This window comes from Lissotriton vulgaris, chromosome 3_1 (genome assembly GCF_964263255.1).
Source record: "Lissotriton vulgaris chromosome 3_1, aLisVul1.2, whole genome shotgun sequence".
NCBI lineage: Eukaryota > Metazoa > Chordata > Amphibia > Caudata > Salamandridae > Lissotriton > Lissotriton vulgaris.
Genome location: NC_141689.1, coordinates 2,025,407,620 through 2,025,424,017, shown reverse-complemented (window position 1 = coordinate 2,025,424,017; position 16,398 = coordinate 2,025,407,620). Strand labels below are relative to the sequence as shown.

The 16,398-nt window shown below is 50.5% G+C and overlaps 1 protein-coding gene across 2 annotated transcripts in view; it reads right to left on the bottom strand.

Annotated features, from left to right (window-relative positions):
- FAM149A (family with sequence similarity 149 member A) overlaps positions 1–16,398 on the bottom strand; it is a 427,025-nt gene that overhangs the window by 173,007 nt on the left and 237,620 nt on the right. The window contains exon 1 of one of the 2 annotated variants that reach the window (XM_086962549.1): positions 4,536–5,023. The exons of the other annotated variant lie outside the window; for it this stretch is intronic. Within the exon in view, the coding sequence (XP_086818675.1) occupies positions 4,536–4,633 (98 nt within the window). The 5' untranslated portion in view covers positions 4,634–5,023. Of the gene's footprint in view, positions 1–4,535; positions 5,024–16,398 lie in introns of those variants that run through there. 2 annotated transcript variants of the gene reach the window in all.

Genomic DNA, 16,398 nt, shown 5'->3' with positions numbered 1-16,398 from the left:
TATGTATTTTTGGCAAAAAATACAATACCGGGGTTCTTGGTTGTTTTCTATTCAGGAATTCAAACTCCTTGGGGCCGAGATAGCCTTGTTCCAAACCCACTTTGGTTAATTTCCCAATCTTGTCCTGTATCTCATACACGGGATCTTAGCACCTTGACCCGAGAAGTAGCGAACGCCAGTGCATTACATTACCACGCCACACAAGAGCAAGATAAAGGTAATTCTTGTTAACACGATGCGTAAATACAATGCGGCACAAGCTTTGTTCACAAGATTATTCAGACTTCGATATTTTGTTGCAGAGTGGCTTTCACTGCATGAATATACAATACGAAGCCTACAAACCACGTTCGGCATCAGCCAGGTATGTGGGCAGCCCTTTAGTTAATGACAAAAAGAGCATTGTAGATATAGTGGGAAGCACACCACAATTCATTTCTGTATTTTTGTTTTTTGTCACAAACAGTTGGTTCGTAAGAAAGGATTCATCCAGCCCTGATGAGAGTCTGGCAATTCAAAAAACCGGGACTCGAAACGCGTCGGCTACCATAAAAGCGGCTACCATAAAAGTGACAGTTAGATCTTTGGACACTTAGAGTATTGTAATTATTCACCCTCTTAGTTTAGGAACATTATGTGTTGTTTAATATATTCAAATCTGCAAATGTGAATTGAAGCTACACATTGCAACTGTTTCTTGACTGATTCATTGTCACCATATTTTGTATTTTTCATTTATGTAAATGTACTTTTTGACACATTTTTGTGGAATTCTAATGTATTGCTGTATGTTTTTGTAATAATGAGATTGTCTGTTTAGTAGATTATGTGTCCTTTTTGTGACTATATTTGAACATGAAGAATAATTAAAAGTAAACAGGCAAAATTGATTGCCAAGATAAACGTAGTAATTTTTGTTTATTGTTCTGTATTAACCCCTTCCGTGCGGGGCGTATTTTCCGCCTGTGCTGACTCCGCCTTGCGCGGGCGGAGTCATGACGGAACGGTTCCGTCATCAGCACAGCTCAGCCGATGCTGATGACGGAACCGTTCTGTCATCAGCATGGAAGGGGTTAATAACATAACCGAATAATTGGAGGTTCAGGTAAACATTCAGTTTTCTTGTTAATAGGCCCTACCTGCCCTCCCCCCCTTTTTTGGGCCAAACCCCTTCTTTTCACAAAAATGCATTTATTGTAGCCAGGGAGGTCTTAGCAATAACGTGTGAAACAAGGACGAGAGGCAAGAAGGGGAGAGTAAGCGTGACGAGACGCACGGGAGAGAAGGTGGATGGGTGAGAACATGAAAGGGGGAAGCGTTGAGAGAAGGGCTAAGGAATGAGCAGATGGTCCTGTTTATGACCAGCGGAGCGCCGTGCTTCAAGAGCCTGGTGGGGGGGCGGGGGAGAGAGCGAGTGAGAGGGAAAGCTTATGGGGTGTGAGTGAGGCCAAGCGAGCGCCTGGTTTTCAATACTATTTACTGTTCTAGCCGCCTTCGGTAACACTTATTTTCAATGTGCTTTGAAGCTGTTTCTACGTTGCCAAAGCGCTATACAATTTATTCTCCAATTACGTTTAAGTGTAATAGATGTTTTACATACAGGCAGTACACAACATTAAAACATTTTAAAATATGCCATTACAAATAAAAACAACGGTAAAGAAAAATAGAAAACTGGGAAATGTGTAAGTATAGTTGTAAATGTAGGCGAGACTTTGTTACCTCATCTTTATGTAACGCTTGTCTGTCTCCCGCTGGTCGGGAACCCTGCAACTAGGCTGTTTCTTCTGCAAAAATAATTCACTTCAAGAGGAGCACGCCTCAAATAACTGTTTATTTAACATCCGCCCTCCATCCCACAGCAAATAGGCACCATAACTGGGGCAATAAAATGTGTCTCTTAATCCTTGTGCTTAATGTGCAATAAACGAAGCGTTCTGCTAATAAATTATAAAAATTACGCTATAAAGGCCATTAGACCCAAACAAGACAGATATAAAATCTGACCAGCAGAGGGCAAAGTGAGCACAGGTATAGAACAGACCCGCAGATCGGAAGGCTCTTCCTCACACACAACTCGTTCTGTAGCGATCGTGCTTCCTTGATAACTGCCGTTTTCATAATTTTCATGTTTTGCTAAAATAAAGTTACACTAAAAAGGGACTTTGTTCTTCTTCAGTGGTTTTCAAGCGAACCTCATATGCCCTTTGAAGTGAAGCTCACGGCCTCGCGGCCGTGAAAGTGAAAGTGTAAGCAGGGAAGTTAATTGGGGGGAGGAGAAGTGAGGCCGAGCGTGCACTGCGCACGCTGGGGGAAGATTCAGATGCCTGTGCGAGGGAGGCTGATGGCTTTGATGTGGATGCGCTTTCTGCTTCAGTAAGCCACACAAACTGTCTGAAATCCGCTGGTTTCAGAGCTTGGTTTGTCCACAATACTCTTGTCTATTTGTTCCTTGCGGAATAGAATAGTCAAGACCTAAAAATGATGCAGGAGCTTTTTTTTTATATTTAGCTATCTGAGTTGAATTAGTAAATATAAAAAAGCAGCGCACAAAGCATATTTTTTTAAGCCAATGGGCGAAGCAACACGGAGGTCATGGGTGGAGGAAATCAACATGGAGGGCAGGCAGAAGCCACATAGAGGGTGAGGTGCAGAAGAAACAAGATGGGTGAAAGCAACCTAGAGGAAGCGGATATGGAAAAGAAACACAGAGGGCAGGGTTGAGCCATGTTAAGAGAAGAGGGGAGAGAACCACACTGGTGAGAGAAAGCAATGTGGAGCTGGGGGAGAGAAGCACATGGACAAGAAAGCAACACACGGGTCAGAAGCATATGATGGCAAGCCCGACATGGAGAGGGTGGAGGAGAAGCAGATGGGCAAAGGACAGCAACATGGACTGTGGAGGGGAACAAGAAGTACACAAAGGAGAACACTGGAAAACACATGCACTATCACTGAATGCTTAACCAAAAGGAAAAAAAAGTTGCGTCTGAAAATTAAGCATTAGAAGAACAGAAGTAATGAGGTCACGACCCACAGGGGGGAGTGAACACAAGAAGATAAAGGAAAACCCACACAAGCAAACGAATAAAAAACAAGGAAATACGAGTGACAATAAAGCCAACCAATGATAAGTAATGGGCAGGCTCTAGGTCTAGTGTAAATTATAAAAGGTCTTTTGCGCAAACAGACAGCTTGTGCTGTATGTTAGGCGAGACCTAAAACCAGAAACAACTGTGTACTCAGTGACTGGACCACAAAGTCACGCGATCAACAGAAACAACAATAGGTAGACATAGAAAAGCCTCAAGGCAGCTCAGCGTTTTCTACTGACTGAATACAATGAGTCATATCAAATATCACCTTGAGAACGAAATATTATATTCCAGTTTGATGCAAAAAGAATATGATACGTTTTGAGATTACAGACTATGGAAACTATAGACACAAGTTGTTAGTTTACTGGTAACCATAACAATCGCTATGGATGCTTTGCGTTCTCAATTTACACTAGTGAGGGTAATTTAATTTTGTTGTCTGGTATGTTACCGTATCCGAACACTAGGCTACCCCCCAAACCACCCAAAAGAGATACACTAGAGACTAAATTAGCTCTTTGCCCTCGTGGACTCTAGGACAATACCCCCTGCTATATAAAAAATACTTTCTGACGTCAGAGTCTTTGGCCTTTTTTAAGAAACACTTGGGACTCCGAAGCCTTTTAATATGCAATGTAGTACAATTAAATATGTGTTTTAGAACCGAGAAAATTGGGGGATCCTGGCTGAGGAAGGGGCTGCAGGTGTCAAATACTAAGCAGTGAAAGCAAAGTTTGCTAGCAATGAAGGTGTCCTTGGCTCGGCGCCCTAGCGGGGGCACAGATTAGCATCAAGTCTACCAGAACTCTCCTGCGGTTTCCCTAAACGCCGAAAGCAGCAGTGACAGATTTACAGAACTCGAGCTCTCGAACAACAACCATTGACCTTCAACCAGTTCCACTCCGTGCAGGTGAACGCGTCACCTGCAGTGAGTGCCGCTGGCGGAGAAGTACCAGACAGTGACAGAAATGGCTTCTAGTTAAGTAGAGTATTCTGTACCACCTCCGCGGTGAGCACGCGACAGGGGGGTCCGACCCGTGGGCCATCCAGCACGGTAAAAAGAAAAAAAGCTGGATGTATAATATGTATGTATGGGTATAGTGTGTACAGCAAAACCTGTTCACAAACATTAAAAATACTTTTCTTATAAATGGAAAGGATTTATGACGTAAGGTGAAGCCATTTCAACGAGTTCTGAGTCTGAGTGCGGGTAATTGAAGAAAATAAGACACCCACGAGTGGCTTTCCAGGAACGCAGGCTCTATGCATACTAGGCTAAGAGCATGATGCAAGCAGCATGACATTTCTGAAGAAATATTCGATCGCTTTGAGCTGGTTACCGCATCGGTTCGCTTCCAGGTGTTTTTGTTAAAGGCGCTTTGCACATCCGCACGCCGCTTGCTGCAGGTTTGACAGTTGCTGCTTGTAGCTACTCACCCGACGACCACCAGCTCCAGAGTGTGGCTGAGATTACTGGGCAGCTGGCGAGAGCTCGGCGTGGTACCCGGTGACACCCCTGCGGCTGCACAGTGCATGAAGGAGGCAGGGACTCACCCGAGGGTGACAACCACCATGCCTGGGCGCAGGCATATGGGTCCGAGCCTCTGCCGTGTATCCCGCCTTCGGCACAGCCTCTCTCCACCCGGGCACTTCGGGAGGCACTCCCGGCATGCAGCCTGCCTCTCCCAAAGCAGCACGGCAGAGACTGGAGGGCAGCGACTATTCCCAAATATGCCGAATTAATATCAGCTCTGACCCCGAGCTTTATTTCAGAATCCACCCGTTCGCTGCATTATAATCGGGGCCATCTTCGACGATAGGAATAGGAAGCTGCAAACGTCCAGCGTGCAGCAGCGCTGTTTCCCCAATCATAACAAAGCGCAGAGTAGCAGCAGGACCGATTCCCCACCTCCTCCCTCAGCTCTGGCCCTGGCAGCAGCAGTGTGGGTGTGTGTTAATACACACAGCCTTACAGTAATCTCTTTTTCCTGCCTCGCGGAACCCCCTCCCTCCCGCCGAGCACTCCGCTTCGGAGACGAGATACATACAGCAGCACTCTAACAGGATCAGCTAGCCGAGCTCCCACGCCTGCGTCTGGCCTGGCACTGCCGAGGGGAAATTCATGGAAGGGCCTAACCAGAGGAACCATCTATTTACTCTCATTATCATTTCAAATAACTTCTCTAAAACACCTTCTCTTCGTACCTTGTTCCATGCTGGTGAAAACACCGCCTTAATATCAGATGTGTTATGCTATTATGCCCGAATATTAATATGAAGCTGTTAATAATTCTTTGTGTCCCCTGTAACCAAAGTTTTTATTTCTGGCATAAAACCCATTGATTCCCATTCTGTGGTAAAACAGAATATGAGATCACATTGAGATGAGCAGGTTTTCTGTGTCTTCACTACTGTTTTCATCACAAACCAAACGCCGGGCATTAACCCACTTAGCTGTGAGTGGCCGGCTGACTCACTGATACTTCTGTGCCAATACATTGTCTCGTTCAGTTACATGCTACTAATGTTGTAAGGGCATATGTCTCCGAACAGCTGTGTAATCAAGCCACACCGGCCTTTTTAGGTTTCGCCTGGAGGTCGCTTGTGCTTGAGAAATCTATTGTTTTTAATATAAACTTAAAAGGGACTTACGTCCCGCCCCCTCTCTCTCCTGGCTTCTCATTAGTTCCTGTGCGTGCCACTTACCTTTCCTCCATTTCTAATGGCCATAGCATATTTTCCTGCATTTACCAATGCTTGTTCCAAATCTGTTTCTCTTATCAGTTTCCCGCAGCCGAAATACTGTTAACATCTACTTGGTGGAACTATATTTTCATAAAGTTTTGCCTTTTACTATCGCAGCATATTTCTATAACAATTTATAGCCGAGATAGATGAAGCAATTTGCATAGAATCACAGGATGTTGCCTGGCGCTGCAGAGACTCGTGTACTGTGGTGCTGGACCAGTTCTGATGTCTCAGCAGGCACTTGTATTGCCAGCCACTCCCACGAGGGAGTGGACACCCATACACCACAGGCGTCACGAGTGATGTCAGCCTGCAAATAAAAGGGCCCACATGCATGTGGCCAGTTAACCACTATACTCCCTGTCACTCCTTTTAGTAGCATGTGGGCCCAGGGCCCTCAACACTACATTGGTGACAAGCAGGTCTGACCCCACGCATACTATGGCTGCTGCTCAATGGGTGGAGAAGAGTTGCCGGAATAGGAGGCACTCCTGGACTTGTTGTGAGCACATTGGTGAGTTTATGCCCCCTGCTACGCTAACTGGCCCTGAGGTGAGTGACAAAATAATGTACATCCCCGCGCAGCAGCCCAACCCTGCCAACACCTGCCTGCTGGGCACCGTGCATGTCCTAGTGGTGCTGCGGCCCCCAAGAGAGGTGTCCAGTCCCAGGCACATGCCAACAGGAATCGGAGACGGAGCACAGTGAGGAAGAGGGACACATCCACATTGCTTCTAACCACTGCTCAAACAGCACTACTTAATAGTGCCCTGCACACAGCGCCCAGGGCTGCAGCGAGAAAGTATAGGCCACACCTGCAGTATGTTCCCTCACCAACAGTAAAGTGGACACAGCACACAGCGTGAGAGTGGGCGACCAGCGATGAGACAGTGAGAGACTGCATGGCGTCAGCTGTGCCCAAAGAGTCTGGATACTGCCAGCCAGTGGAGAGGCAGAATATTTCCAGATGGTGCCGCCCAATACACCTCCACACCTGCTCAGGAGGTAGTGCACTGCCCCACCTGTTGCCAATTGTTCAGCTGAGAGGAGTGGAGAGCAGCGTGCCTCATTCCCTGGTGCACGTCACCTCCCCGGACAGTGCCAGACCAAGTATTGGTCTGCATCAGCAATACGGGAAGCCCACATCGGCATTCCCCCGCCCAACGCTACCCACAGTCTCCCCAGTGGAAAGGGGGAAGAGAGAAAAAAACACTGTGTCCTCCAGCAATTCTTCCAGCACCGCATTGCCATTAACTCCGGGTCAGGAGGCTTTCACCCATTACGTGCAGCAGGATTTGGTGACCGCCTGCCAGACACGGGGACTGAGCAAAGCACTGCAGGCCAGAAGGTGAACCAGGCCTGTAGCGAGCCACCCGGACCCTCTCATATAATGTTGCTGTGCACTCATGCATCCCCACACCCCTCAGGGCGGGCTCGCCCTGAGGGTATAAATAAAAGGGCTGGAGACTGCTCGGGGTCTTCCGGCTGACAGTGAAAGTACTGTCTCACGTCTCTCTTATCAGCACTGCTGCGGCCTACCTAGACCTGGGCCCGCCGCGCTACATTGGTGACTAGGCCGGTCGCACCCCACGCGTGCCCACTTACCTCGCGTGGTGCACTCAAGGTGTGCGCGGTGCTCCTCCTCGTGCTGCGCATCTAGCAGTGATCGCATTGTAGAGGCCACCCGCGTCGATCTGCGCTGGTCGACGTCTGCTGCTCACCGGCTGACTGTGCTGCCCAGCTCGAGTCCGCCCACGCGCCTCCCCTGCCTCCTGGAGCGTGTTCGGCCAGCGGAACTCGCTGGAGCGGCACCTGCGGAAGGGTTAGTGACAGCTGCCCCGCCCGCACAGTGCCTTCCCGCGCGGACGCCTCTGTTGCTGCCCCGCCTCGACATGCGGGTTGGAATTCCCTCAGCTTCACTACAGCCGAGCAAAGAGGCCCCGGGGATGGGCTTCCCCCTCCATCGCCTGCGCTCCCTGCGACGTTAGCTGCCAGAAGCTGGCTCACACGCGCTACATCCCGTGTGGGGCCACATGCGCGCTCCTTCAGCCAGGGCGATGCCTGAGTGTGGCCTGGATCAAACAAGCATTGGCAGCTCTAAAGGGAAGAATATTAAAAGAAAAGGAGGGAAGACAGAATATATATAAGGACTTTGGGGAAGAAAAGAATTTGCGCACTGGTCTACAGCAACAGGCCACACAGCCAAGATAACACCGGTGGGGGAGCACATCAGGCAAGGAAGGAGGGAAACCCATCGTTCGTGAGGCTGGCAGTGTATGGGCCTGGCCAACACAAGCTTTTCCCTCCACACACAGATCCGCGCCAAAAGGGCTACTCACGTCCCCCTGCTGACACGCGCAAGGACAGCGACAGAGGGCCACGCGCTGAAGCGTCCGCCCCAGCGCAGAACGCCAGCACGCAAGCCACACCTTCGTGCTTGCACACCACCACCAGGGCGAGATGAGCAATCCGGCGGCAGATGCCGCGGCTCAGCAAGACAGAGGGCGCAATCGAGAGGTTGCTGCCAATCCTCCACCACTAGTGCAAACCCACACAGCAGTCACACCATTACATCCCCTTCAGTGAAGCCTCGGACCCCGCCACGGCTGCGCCAAGATGGAAGGCATGGGTCAGACGGCTCAACCACTACTTCAAGGGGACAAGGGAAACGGATGGCACCGTGAAGCGGTCACTCCTCATCTACTACCGCGGAGCGGAGATCTACGATCTATTCGAGACACTCCCCAACACAGGAAATGAAGATGACTATGAGGTGGTGGTCACTGCGCTCGATAGACACTTTGACCCACAGCTCAACCACGATTTTGAAAAGTTCAAGTTCAAAAGGGCGTGGCAGACTGAGACCGAGTCCGAGTCCGTCGACATGTTCTACGCCCGGCTACGCCGTCTGGCTAGCACGTGCCCCTTTACAGACCAGCGGGACGAAATCCGTGATCAGATCATCCTAGGCTGCCGCTCCAAGCTCCTGCGGCAGCAGATCCATCCTCCGGCAACCTGGAATCTCGGTGGACAAGATCCTGGTTCTAGTCCGCTCCCACGAACTGTCCGACGCCCGGGCTGAAGAAATGGAAGCCGCCCTACAGACACCAGTTGCCACCTCGTATGCGCCCAAGCTCCAGCCCATCAAGGAGGAAAAGGTGGATGCAATCCAGAGGCGCCCCACGACGCCTCGCCAGGCACCAAGAACACCACCAGGTGGACTGTGTGGATACTGTGGCGAGAATCACCCTGCGACGGCCGTCTGTGGGGCAAAAGGAAAAACATGCTCTTGTTGTGGGAGACAGAATCACTATGCCAGAGTGTGCCGCGGTGGGCGGTTCCGACCAACGAGAAGCATGTCCCAGCGGGTCCCCCAAATGTCTCTTGACGACCTACCAACAGTGCCGGATGACCAACCACGGGAACGACGCCCCATGTACGAGAACGACGAAGAAGTATTCGTAGTGTCGTCCGTTAGCCGGACATGGACTCGTCAAAGGCCACCTCCCACGTGCACCGCTAGGATCTATACCTACGGGGGGATGGATCCACTTCCTCTCCGCGGTGTCATCCAGACCACCGTCGCAAGCGGAAGCTACTCCACTGAGGCGATTTTGCACCTCGCCGAGGGCAAAAAGGGAACTCTACTCAGTTGTCATACAGCCGAAGACCTAGGGCTTGTCTTCTTCTCTAACCAGGTCCACGAATCCCATGCAGAAGCGATGCTAAAGGAGTTTCCGGAGCTCTTCAAAGGACTAGGGAAGCTAAAAGGCAAAAGGTTCCAGCTACACATTGACCCCTCAATACGGCCTGTGGCCCTCAGGCACCGACGGGTGCCTTTCAACTTACGTCTGCAAGTGGAGGAGGAGCTGAGGAAGCTCGAAGAACTAGGAGTGATCGAGAAAGTCTCTGGTCCCACCCCGCGGGTGTCCCTGCTGGTCGTGGCACCCAAACTCAAGCAACCAGGAGCCATTCGACTCTGTGTCGATATGAGTCTGCCAAATGCCGCAGTAAAGAAGGAACGGCATATCACCCCCACAATGGACGATATTGTGGCAGATTTCAATGGAGCAAAGTGGTTTTCAAAACTAGACTTAAACGCCGGGTACCACCAGCTGGAACTGAAACCTGAGAACTGGTATATTACCACATTTTTGACGCACGTTGGCTTACGTAGATACAAGAGGCTCAGCTTTAAAGTATCGTCAGCCGCCGAGGTCGTACAAAATGACATCCGGGAAGCACTGTCGGGGCTGCAAGGCGTTATCAACCTCAGCGAAGATATCTTTGTGTACTCCAACACGCTTGAGGAGCACCACTCGCACCTCCGTGCCACTCTGAGAAGATTGGTGGACTGTGGCCCAACTCTGCACAAAGCAAAATGCTCATTCTATCAGGAGAGTGTCGACTTCTCCGGATACACGTTCACCCGAGAGGGACTACTGGTGGATCCGAAGAAGGCCGAAGCTATCCGGACTGCCAGCACACCTAGAAACCACACGGAGGTGAGGAGTTTCCTCGGCATGGCCACGTACTGTGGACGCTTCATCCCCTATCTTGCAGCCATGTCTGAGCCACTGCGCATCCTTACGCGTCACGACCACAAATAGAAGTGGACGCTGGCGACCAACAAAGCGTTCCAGGACATCAAGGCAGGCCTGCTGGACAAGACCGTGATGGCCTACTTCCATCCACGACCCCAAACAGAACTGGTCGTTGATGCCAGCCCTGTGGGCCTAGGGGCAGTCCTTCTTCAGGAACAGGCCCGGATGTGTGGAAGCCAGTGACCTACGCCAGCAAAGCCCTCACCGACACAGAGACCAGATATGCTCAGATCGAGAGGGATGCGTTGACGATCAAGTGGGTGTGCCAGCACTTCCACCTGCATCTGTGTGGACAAGAATTCAGCGTTGTGACCGACCACAAGCCACTGCTCCCGCTGTTTGCTGGCTCATCCCGGCTAGCGCCCCGAGGATCAAACGATGGGCGGTGCAGTTTCAAGGCTTCAACTTCAAAGTGGTGTTCCGCCCAGGTGCGCACAACCCTGCCGATTACCTGTCTTGCCACCCGGAATCCCTGACGCCATCCGACCCTTCTGCCGATGCCTGCAGCACTGAGGCGCTTGTCCACAAGGTGTCACAAGGGGCGTGTCCCAAGGCCATGACACTTGAAGAGATTGGCTGAGCCACTCAAGAAGACCCCACTTCATGGACGTTGCTCGCGTCCTCCGGCTGGAGGTCAGCCATGCCTGCCAACAACTGTGGCAAGTTCGGAGTGAATTAAGCGTGAGGGCAGAAGGAGTGGTTTTGAGAGGACATATAATAGTGATCCCAGAGAAGCTCCAGAAGAGGATCCTCGCACTGGCTCACGTTGGTCACCAAGGAATGGCCAAGGCCAGGTTACAAGACAAGGTCTGGTTTCCGGCGATGGACTCCATGGTGGAGGAGATGGTAAGGCAGTGCCATGTCTGTACAATCACCAGAGGGGACCAAGCTCCGGCACCGGTGATCACGGAAGAACCACGCAAGACTCCGTGAACGCACCTCAGCATGGACTTTGGGTGTTTTCCAGATGGGCGGCACATGGTGGTCGATTCATTCTCGAAGTTCCCCATTGTCAAGGTGGTGGCCTCCACAGCTTTTCCCCACGTGAAGAGAGTCCTGGACAGGGCCTTGGCAATGATGAAACTGCCGGAAGAGGTCAAGTCCGACAATGGACCCCCCTTCCAGGGGCGGGAGTTACAGGAGTATCTTGAGAACCTAGCGGTGCGTCACAGGAAGATCACCCAGCTATGGTCCCAAGCGAACAGGGAAGTAGAAAGACTGATGAGGACAAATAACTGTGCATTGCGTATCACAGTGGATAATGGGGAAGATCCTGAAGCAGCCCTCAACCAATTCCTAGGTGCGTACCGTCAGACTCCTCATAGCACCACTAAGTGTGCCCCGGCTCATCTCCTGTTCAAGCGAGCCCCACAAGACAGTATCCCGTCAGACCCGACGTGGGTGCCCGTGGTGCCCGTGGAGCAGTATGAGGCAGCCGTCCATGCGAGGAGGGAGACAACGAACCGGAAGGCGAGTGAGGCCCGAAGAGCCCAAGAACCTCAGCTAAGAGTGGGAGACCCGGTGGTGATCAAAGACTCACACCCCAGCTGGAAGTTCCGCATGCCCTACGAGCCAGAAGCGTGGGTCGTTGTAAGTGTCCAAGGGGCCATGGTCACCGCTCAATAGGGACAACAATCTGTCACGAGCTTCAAGAAGATAACGGAGGCGAAAGTGGATCCTGAGGTATCTGGGTATCAGGACTCGTTGCCGAACTTCTCTCCCCCTGTATCGCCCAATGTGAGGAACGCCCTGCTGGAGTCACAGAGGTGAGCCAGTCAAGGAGGTGCTGATAGTGCCCGGTCGACCAGCCAGAACACTGCTGCTGAGTCGGCTGAGGGAGCCCCAGCTGGAGTTGCGACATCTCCCTGTACCCGGAGCCAGAAGTATGGTCTCCGGCCGAATCTGGTGCTGAGTCAGCTGCTGAGGAATTTTGTATATACCTCCCCCTGAACTGAGAGAACTTGATGGTCTAGAACCAAAAGAAAGCAGGGATGTAGAGAGCCAACCGGGCCCTCTCATACAATGTTGCCGTGCACCCATGCACCCCACACCCCTCGCCCCCAGGGCATAAATAAAAGGGCCGGAGACTGCTCGGGGTCTTCTGGCTGATAGTGAAAGTACTGTCTCACGTCTCTCTTTCCAGCGCTGCTGCGGCCTACCTAGACCTGGGCCCCGCCGCGCTACACAGGCCATACCACAGGTGCTGAGACTGGAGAGGTAGGCCCTGCACTTCCACTGGGGGCTGCCTAACATCTCCAAAGAGGACTCAAACATGACGGCCTTGATCAGGCGAAAGTTAATGATAAAGATACGCTACACTCTGCAGGGAGTGAACATCACCCACAACACCCGCACCCTCCGCCTCACCTTGCATATGGTGCACCGCACTGTGCATGAGGACATCCGAAAGCATGTGCGACATGGCCTGTAAGATTAGGAAAGTTGTTGCGGCCTCCTATAATGCCTGAGAGAGCCAAGCGGTCCGCAGAGTGACCAAAGCTGCTGTGGCCTCTCTGAAAATACCTGAGTCTGACGGTACGCACCTAGTGGCCATTGAGTGGTACTGCACCAGGAGAAAGCGCGCTAGCTTCAATTAAACACCCAAATGAGGCAGGTACAAACCCCACACCAACACATCCAGTGCCCTGCACAGAAAAACCAAAGACACAGCCAAGAGTCCAGCTAAAGCAAAAATGATGGAACCAAGGTAGAGCCCTGCAAGAGAAAGGCGAAGGAGAAGCAAGCAGTGTGCCTGGATATAGGCAGCAACAACACGTAGACTGGCCAAGTGGGCTACCTATTTCCTGATGAGGAAAAGGACTGATTATCACAGCAAAGGAAGCCATGCTAGACATCCAGCAAGCCACCAGGACCACTGTGAACAGCACTCACACCTGCCAGCGGCTGTCTGGCACCACAGCACTCGTGAAGATAGCGCAAACCCATCCCCTAGTGGTTCCCTGCTGCCTCCACAAGGAAAGAAGAGCAAGCATACAGGATGCCAGCTGAGGGCACCCTGGAGGAGACTATGCTTGATCAGGCATGAGGCTCTGCGCACCACCGGAGCTCCACAGAGCCAAGAGGAGCAGAAAGGCCTAGCATGGCCTGAAAGCATGAGGGAAAGCCTCCACATCTCCACTGCACCAGCAACGCCCACAGTGGGACAGAGACAATCAAGGGAGTGCCCCAACACAGCCCTAAGACTGCGTCGTACATTGGCCCATTACCAGCAGGAGGAGAGCCACACTTCTCGAAGTGGCTAGCTGCCAACACTGCAGAAACGGAGAAGAGAATGTGGCACAACGCCACAGTAAGAAGGAAAAAAAGGGACAATCCCATCACCCTGAAGACCCTGGCGACCACAGGTGCACTGAAGAGATCAACAAGGGGAGAAGAACGAGGATGCATATCACTTTAAGTCGAGTGCACCCACAGACACAAGACAGCTACCAAGGTGGAGTGACATCCCTGGAGACAGCTCAATGGGAGAATCAAATGTAAGCCGCAGCAATCTTGAACCGCAACTCTCCCCAATGCTTGCCAGTGCGACCATGAATTCTCAAGCTTCGGCAGTCTAAGTCAGACTGCATCCTACTCAAGACCGCAGATGCCACAGGCGAAGAACCGTCTTAGCTTAGACACAGAGATATGTGGCTGCGTAGTCCCTCCAGTCATTCTCATTTATTTATTTATTGTGGCAGCCCTGCATAAGGGGATCAGAAACATTCCTGCACCCAGGGATCCATGCACAAGAGATGGTCTGGAAGTGCCTCCACCGACAAGGTACCGGGAGGCACCGTGGCTTTGAAAGATAATGTCCTAGGCATCATTGATGCCATTCCACTCCTGGCAGATTGGTCATCATTGTGCCCAGGTGCCCTCAAGACAAGACTCTGTAGCGGGACTCCACCAATGCTCCTGATGCACCATGTTTGAGTTGGCTGACACCAACAGCATCACAGCAAGAGCACATAGATCCATCCAACAGTGTGTAAGTGGACATTGATCCGACGGACAGACTGCCAAAGAATCCGGACTCCATCGAAACATCGTTTGTGCCGAGTAGTAGCTGGTTAAATTGTGGACATGTGCCGAGATGCCGGGTGCTCCTATCTGCAACTGTCTACAGTTGTCCGGCGGACTGTCTGTCAAGACTGAGAGTCTGAGTGTTGTCCCATGTGCATAGCTTATTTCCATAGATTGGGCTTTTGTTTTATTTTTAATAAAGTTTGGGAGGAATGTAGTGTTGTGCTGGACATGTTCTAGTGTCTCAGCAGGCACTTGTGTTGCCAGCCACTCCCTTCGAGGGAATGGACACACTTGCACCCAACAACCTTCCACCACAGGTTTCAAGAGTGACGTGACTGCAAATAAAAGGCCCCAGGTGCACATGCTCGTGGCCAGTTAACCACTATGCTCCCTGTCACTCCTTTTAGTAGCATGTGGGCCCAGGGCCAACAACACTACAACTCAAACCGGGATCCCCAGCTCTTGAGTCAGCAGCTCTGGCCACTGTGCCACATCTTCTCCACTCCCATGCTATCTGTCATGGAGCTCTTGCGTTCTCCTGGATGTTAATTGATGGAAACAGCTCTTTATTGCATACATAGGCGAAACCGATGCATTACCAATGCTTGTTATTTGTCCCTGTGCTTTTACTGACTTTTTTGACTTTTGACATCAGTTTGGTTGTGGGGCCTTTAATCACTAAGGGGCATGAAAAAATGCTAATTGTTACTCCTTACTGACACCTTTTGCTAAGTGCTCAATATCTAAATAAATAAGTGCCTGGTTCCTAAATGTTTCTTATAAACCCAGTGGCAGTGCTGAGAACATCAACTTCCACCCCTGAGACTGGCCACTGTCTTGGTGCTAGCATGGCCCCCACATGCAAGTGGTCTGGATTTGGAACAGCAAATGCTCGGTGGTGTGAAGTGGTTCTTAGCGCTACTTATACTTATGTTTTAGTAACAATAAAAAGTGCCCCTTTTTAGGTTTTGCCTAAGAGTGCACATGTGCTGTTGCTGTGAGGGGCGTCGTATGCAGTAAAGGGCTTGGAGCCCCGCCGCCACTTTCCATTTGCAGGCTTCATTGTCACTCCTTGTAGCTGTCTCGCAATTGGCTCCCATACGTATGAAATCACTTCCTTGTATTGGTTTGGAGCATGGACGAAGTACCAATTAATTTGGTTTTATTTGTGTCTTTCCGCTATTAGTGCTGTGCTTATAAGAACACATTTTATTTTTCGTATTGGCATTGCATCCGCCTTTTTCATGTTTCCATATTTTTGTCTGCTACTTGCATCATAAATATGTGTTTTTTTGTTTCATATCAGCTTTCTTTTGTGCATCCGTTTGGCATGCTGTTGGCATCGGCACTGCGCAAACGTCATTAAGAAAATAAGTACATTTGTATTATAGATATGCAGGCATGTTAACCCAATTGCCTTGTAGTAAAAAAAGATTAATTGCATTTGCCGAACTTAGGGTTATATTTACAAGTGGTTTGCGCCACCGGAGGTCATGTTTTGATGTTCTGGTTTTGCAATGCCCTGCACCATATTTACAACGTAACATTAAGTTTCTTATTGTGGCTTAAAGCCACTTTGTAAATATGGTACCCTTTCACGCAGGTATCTGCTTGAAAGGGGCATTCATTGCGTGTTGCTGTGAGTGTTCCACCACAACACTCATTGCTCTTTGACGCTGCCCCAGGTTTACAAGGATCTGTAAATCTGAGGCAGCGCAAAAAAGGAACACCATGCAATAGCAAGTGTTAGAATGGTGCAACGAGGATAAATACTTTTATTTCTCATTGTTTTTATTTTTCTATGTGTGCTGCATTTTGCAGCACACATAGAAAGAGCAAAATTCCATTAATGATTGTTCATGCGCAGGACTGCGTCCCTTCCTGCACATAAACAATTATTCAATTTTGACAATTTGCTA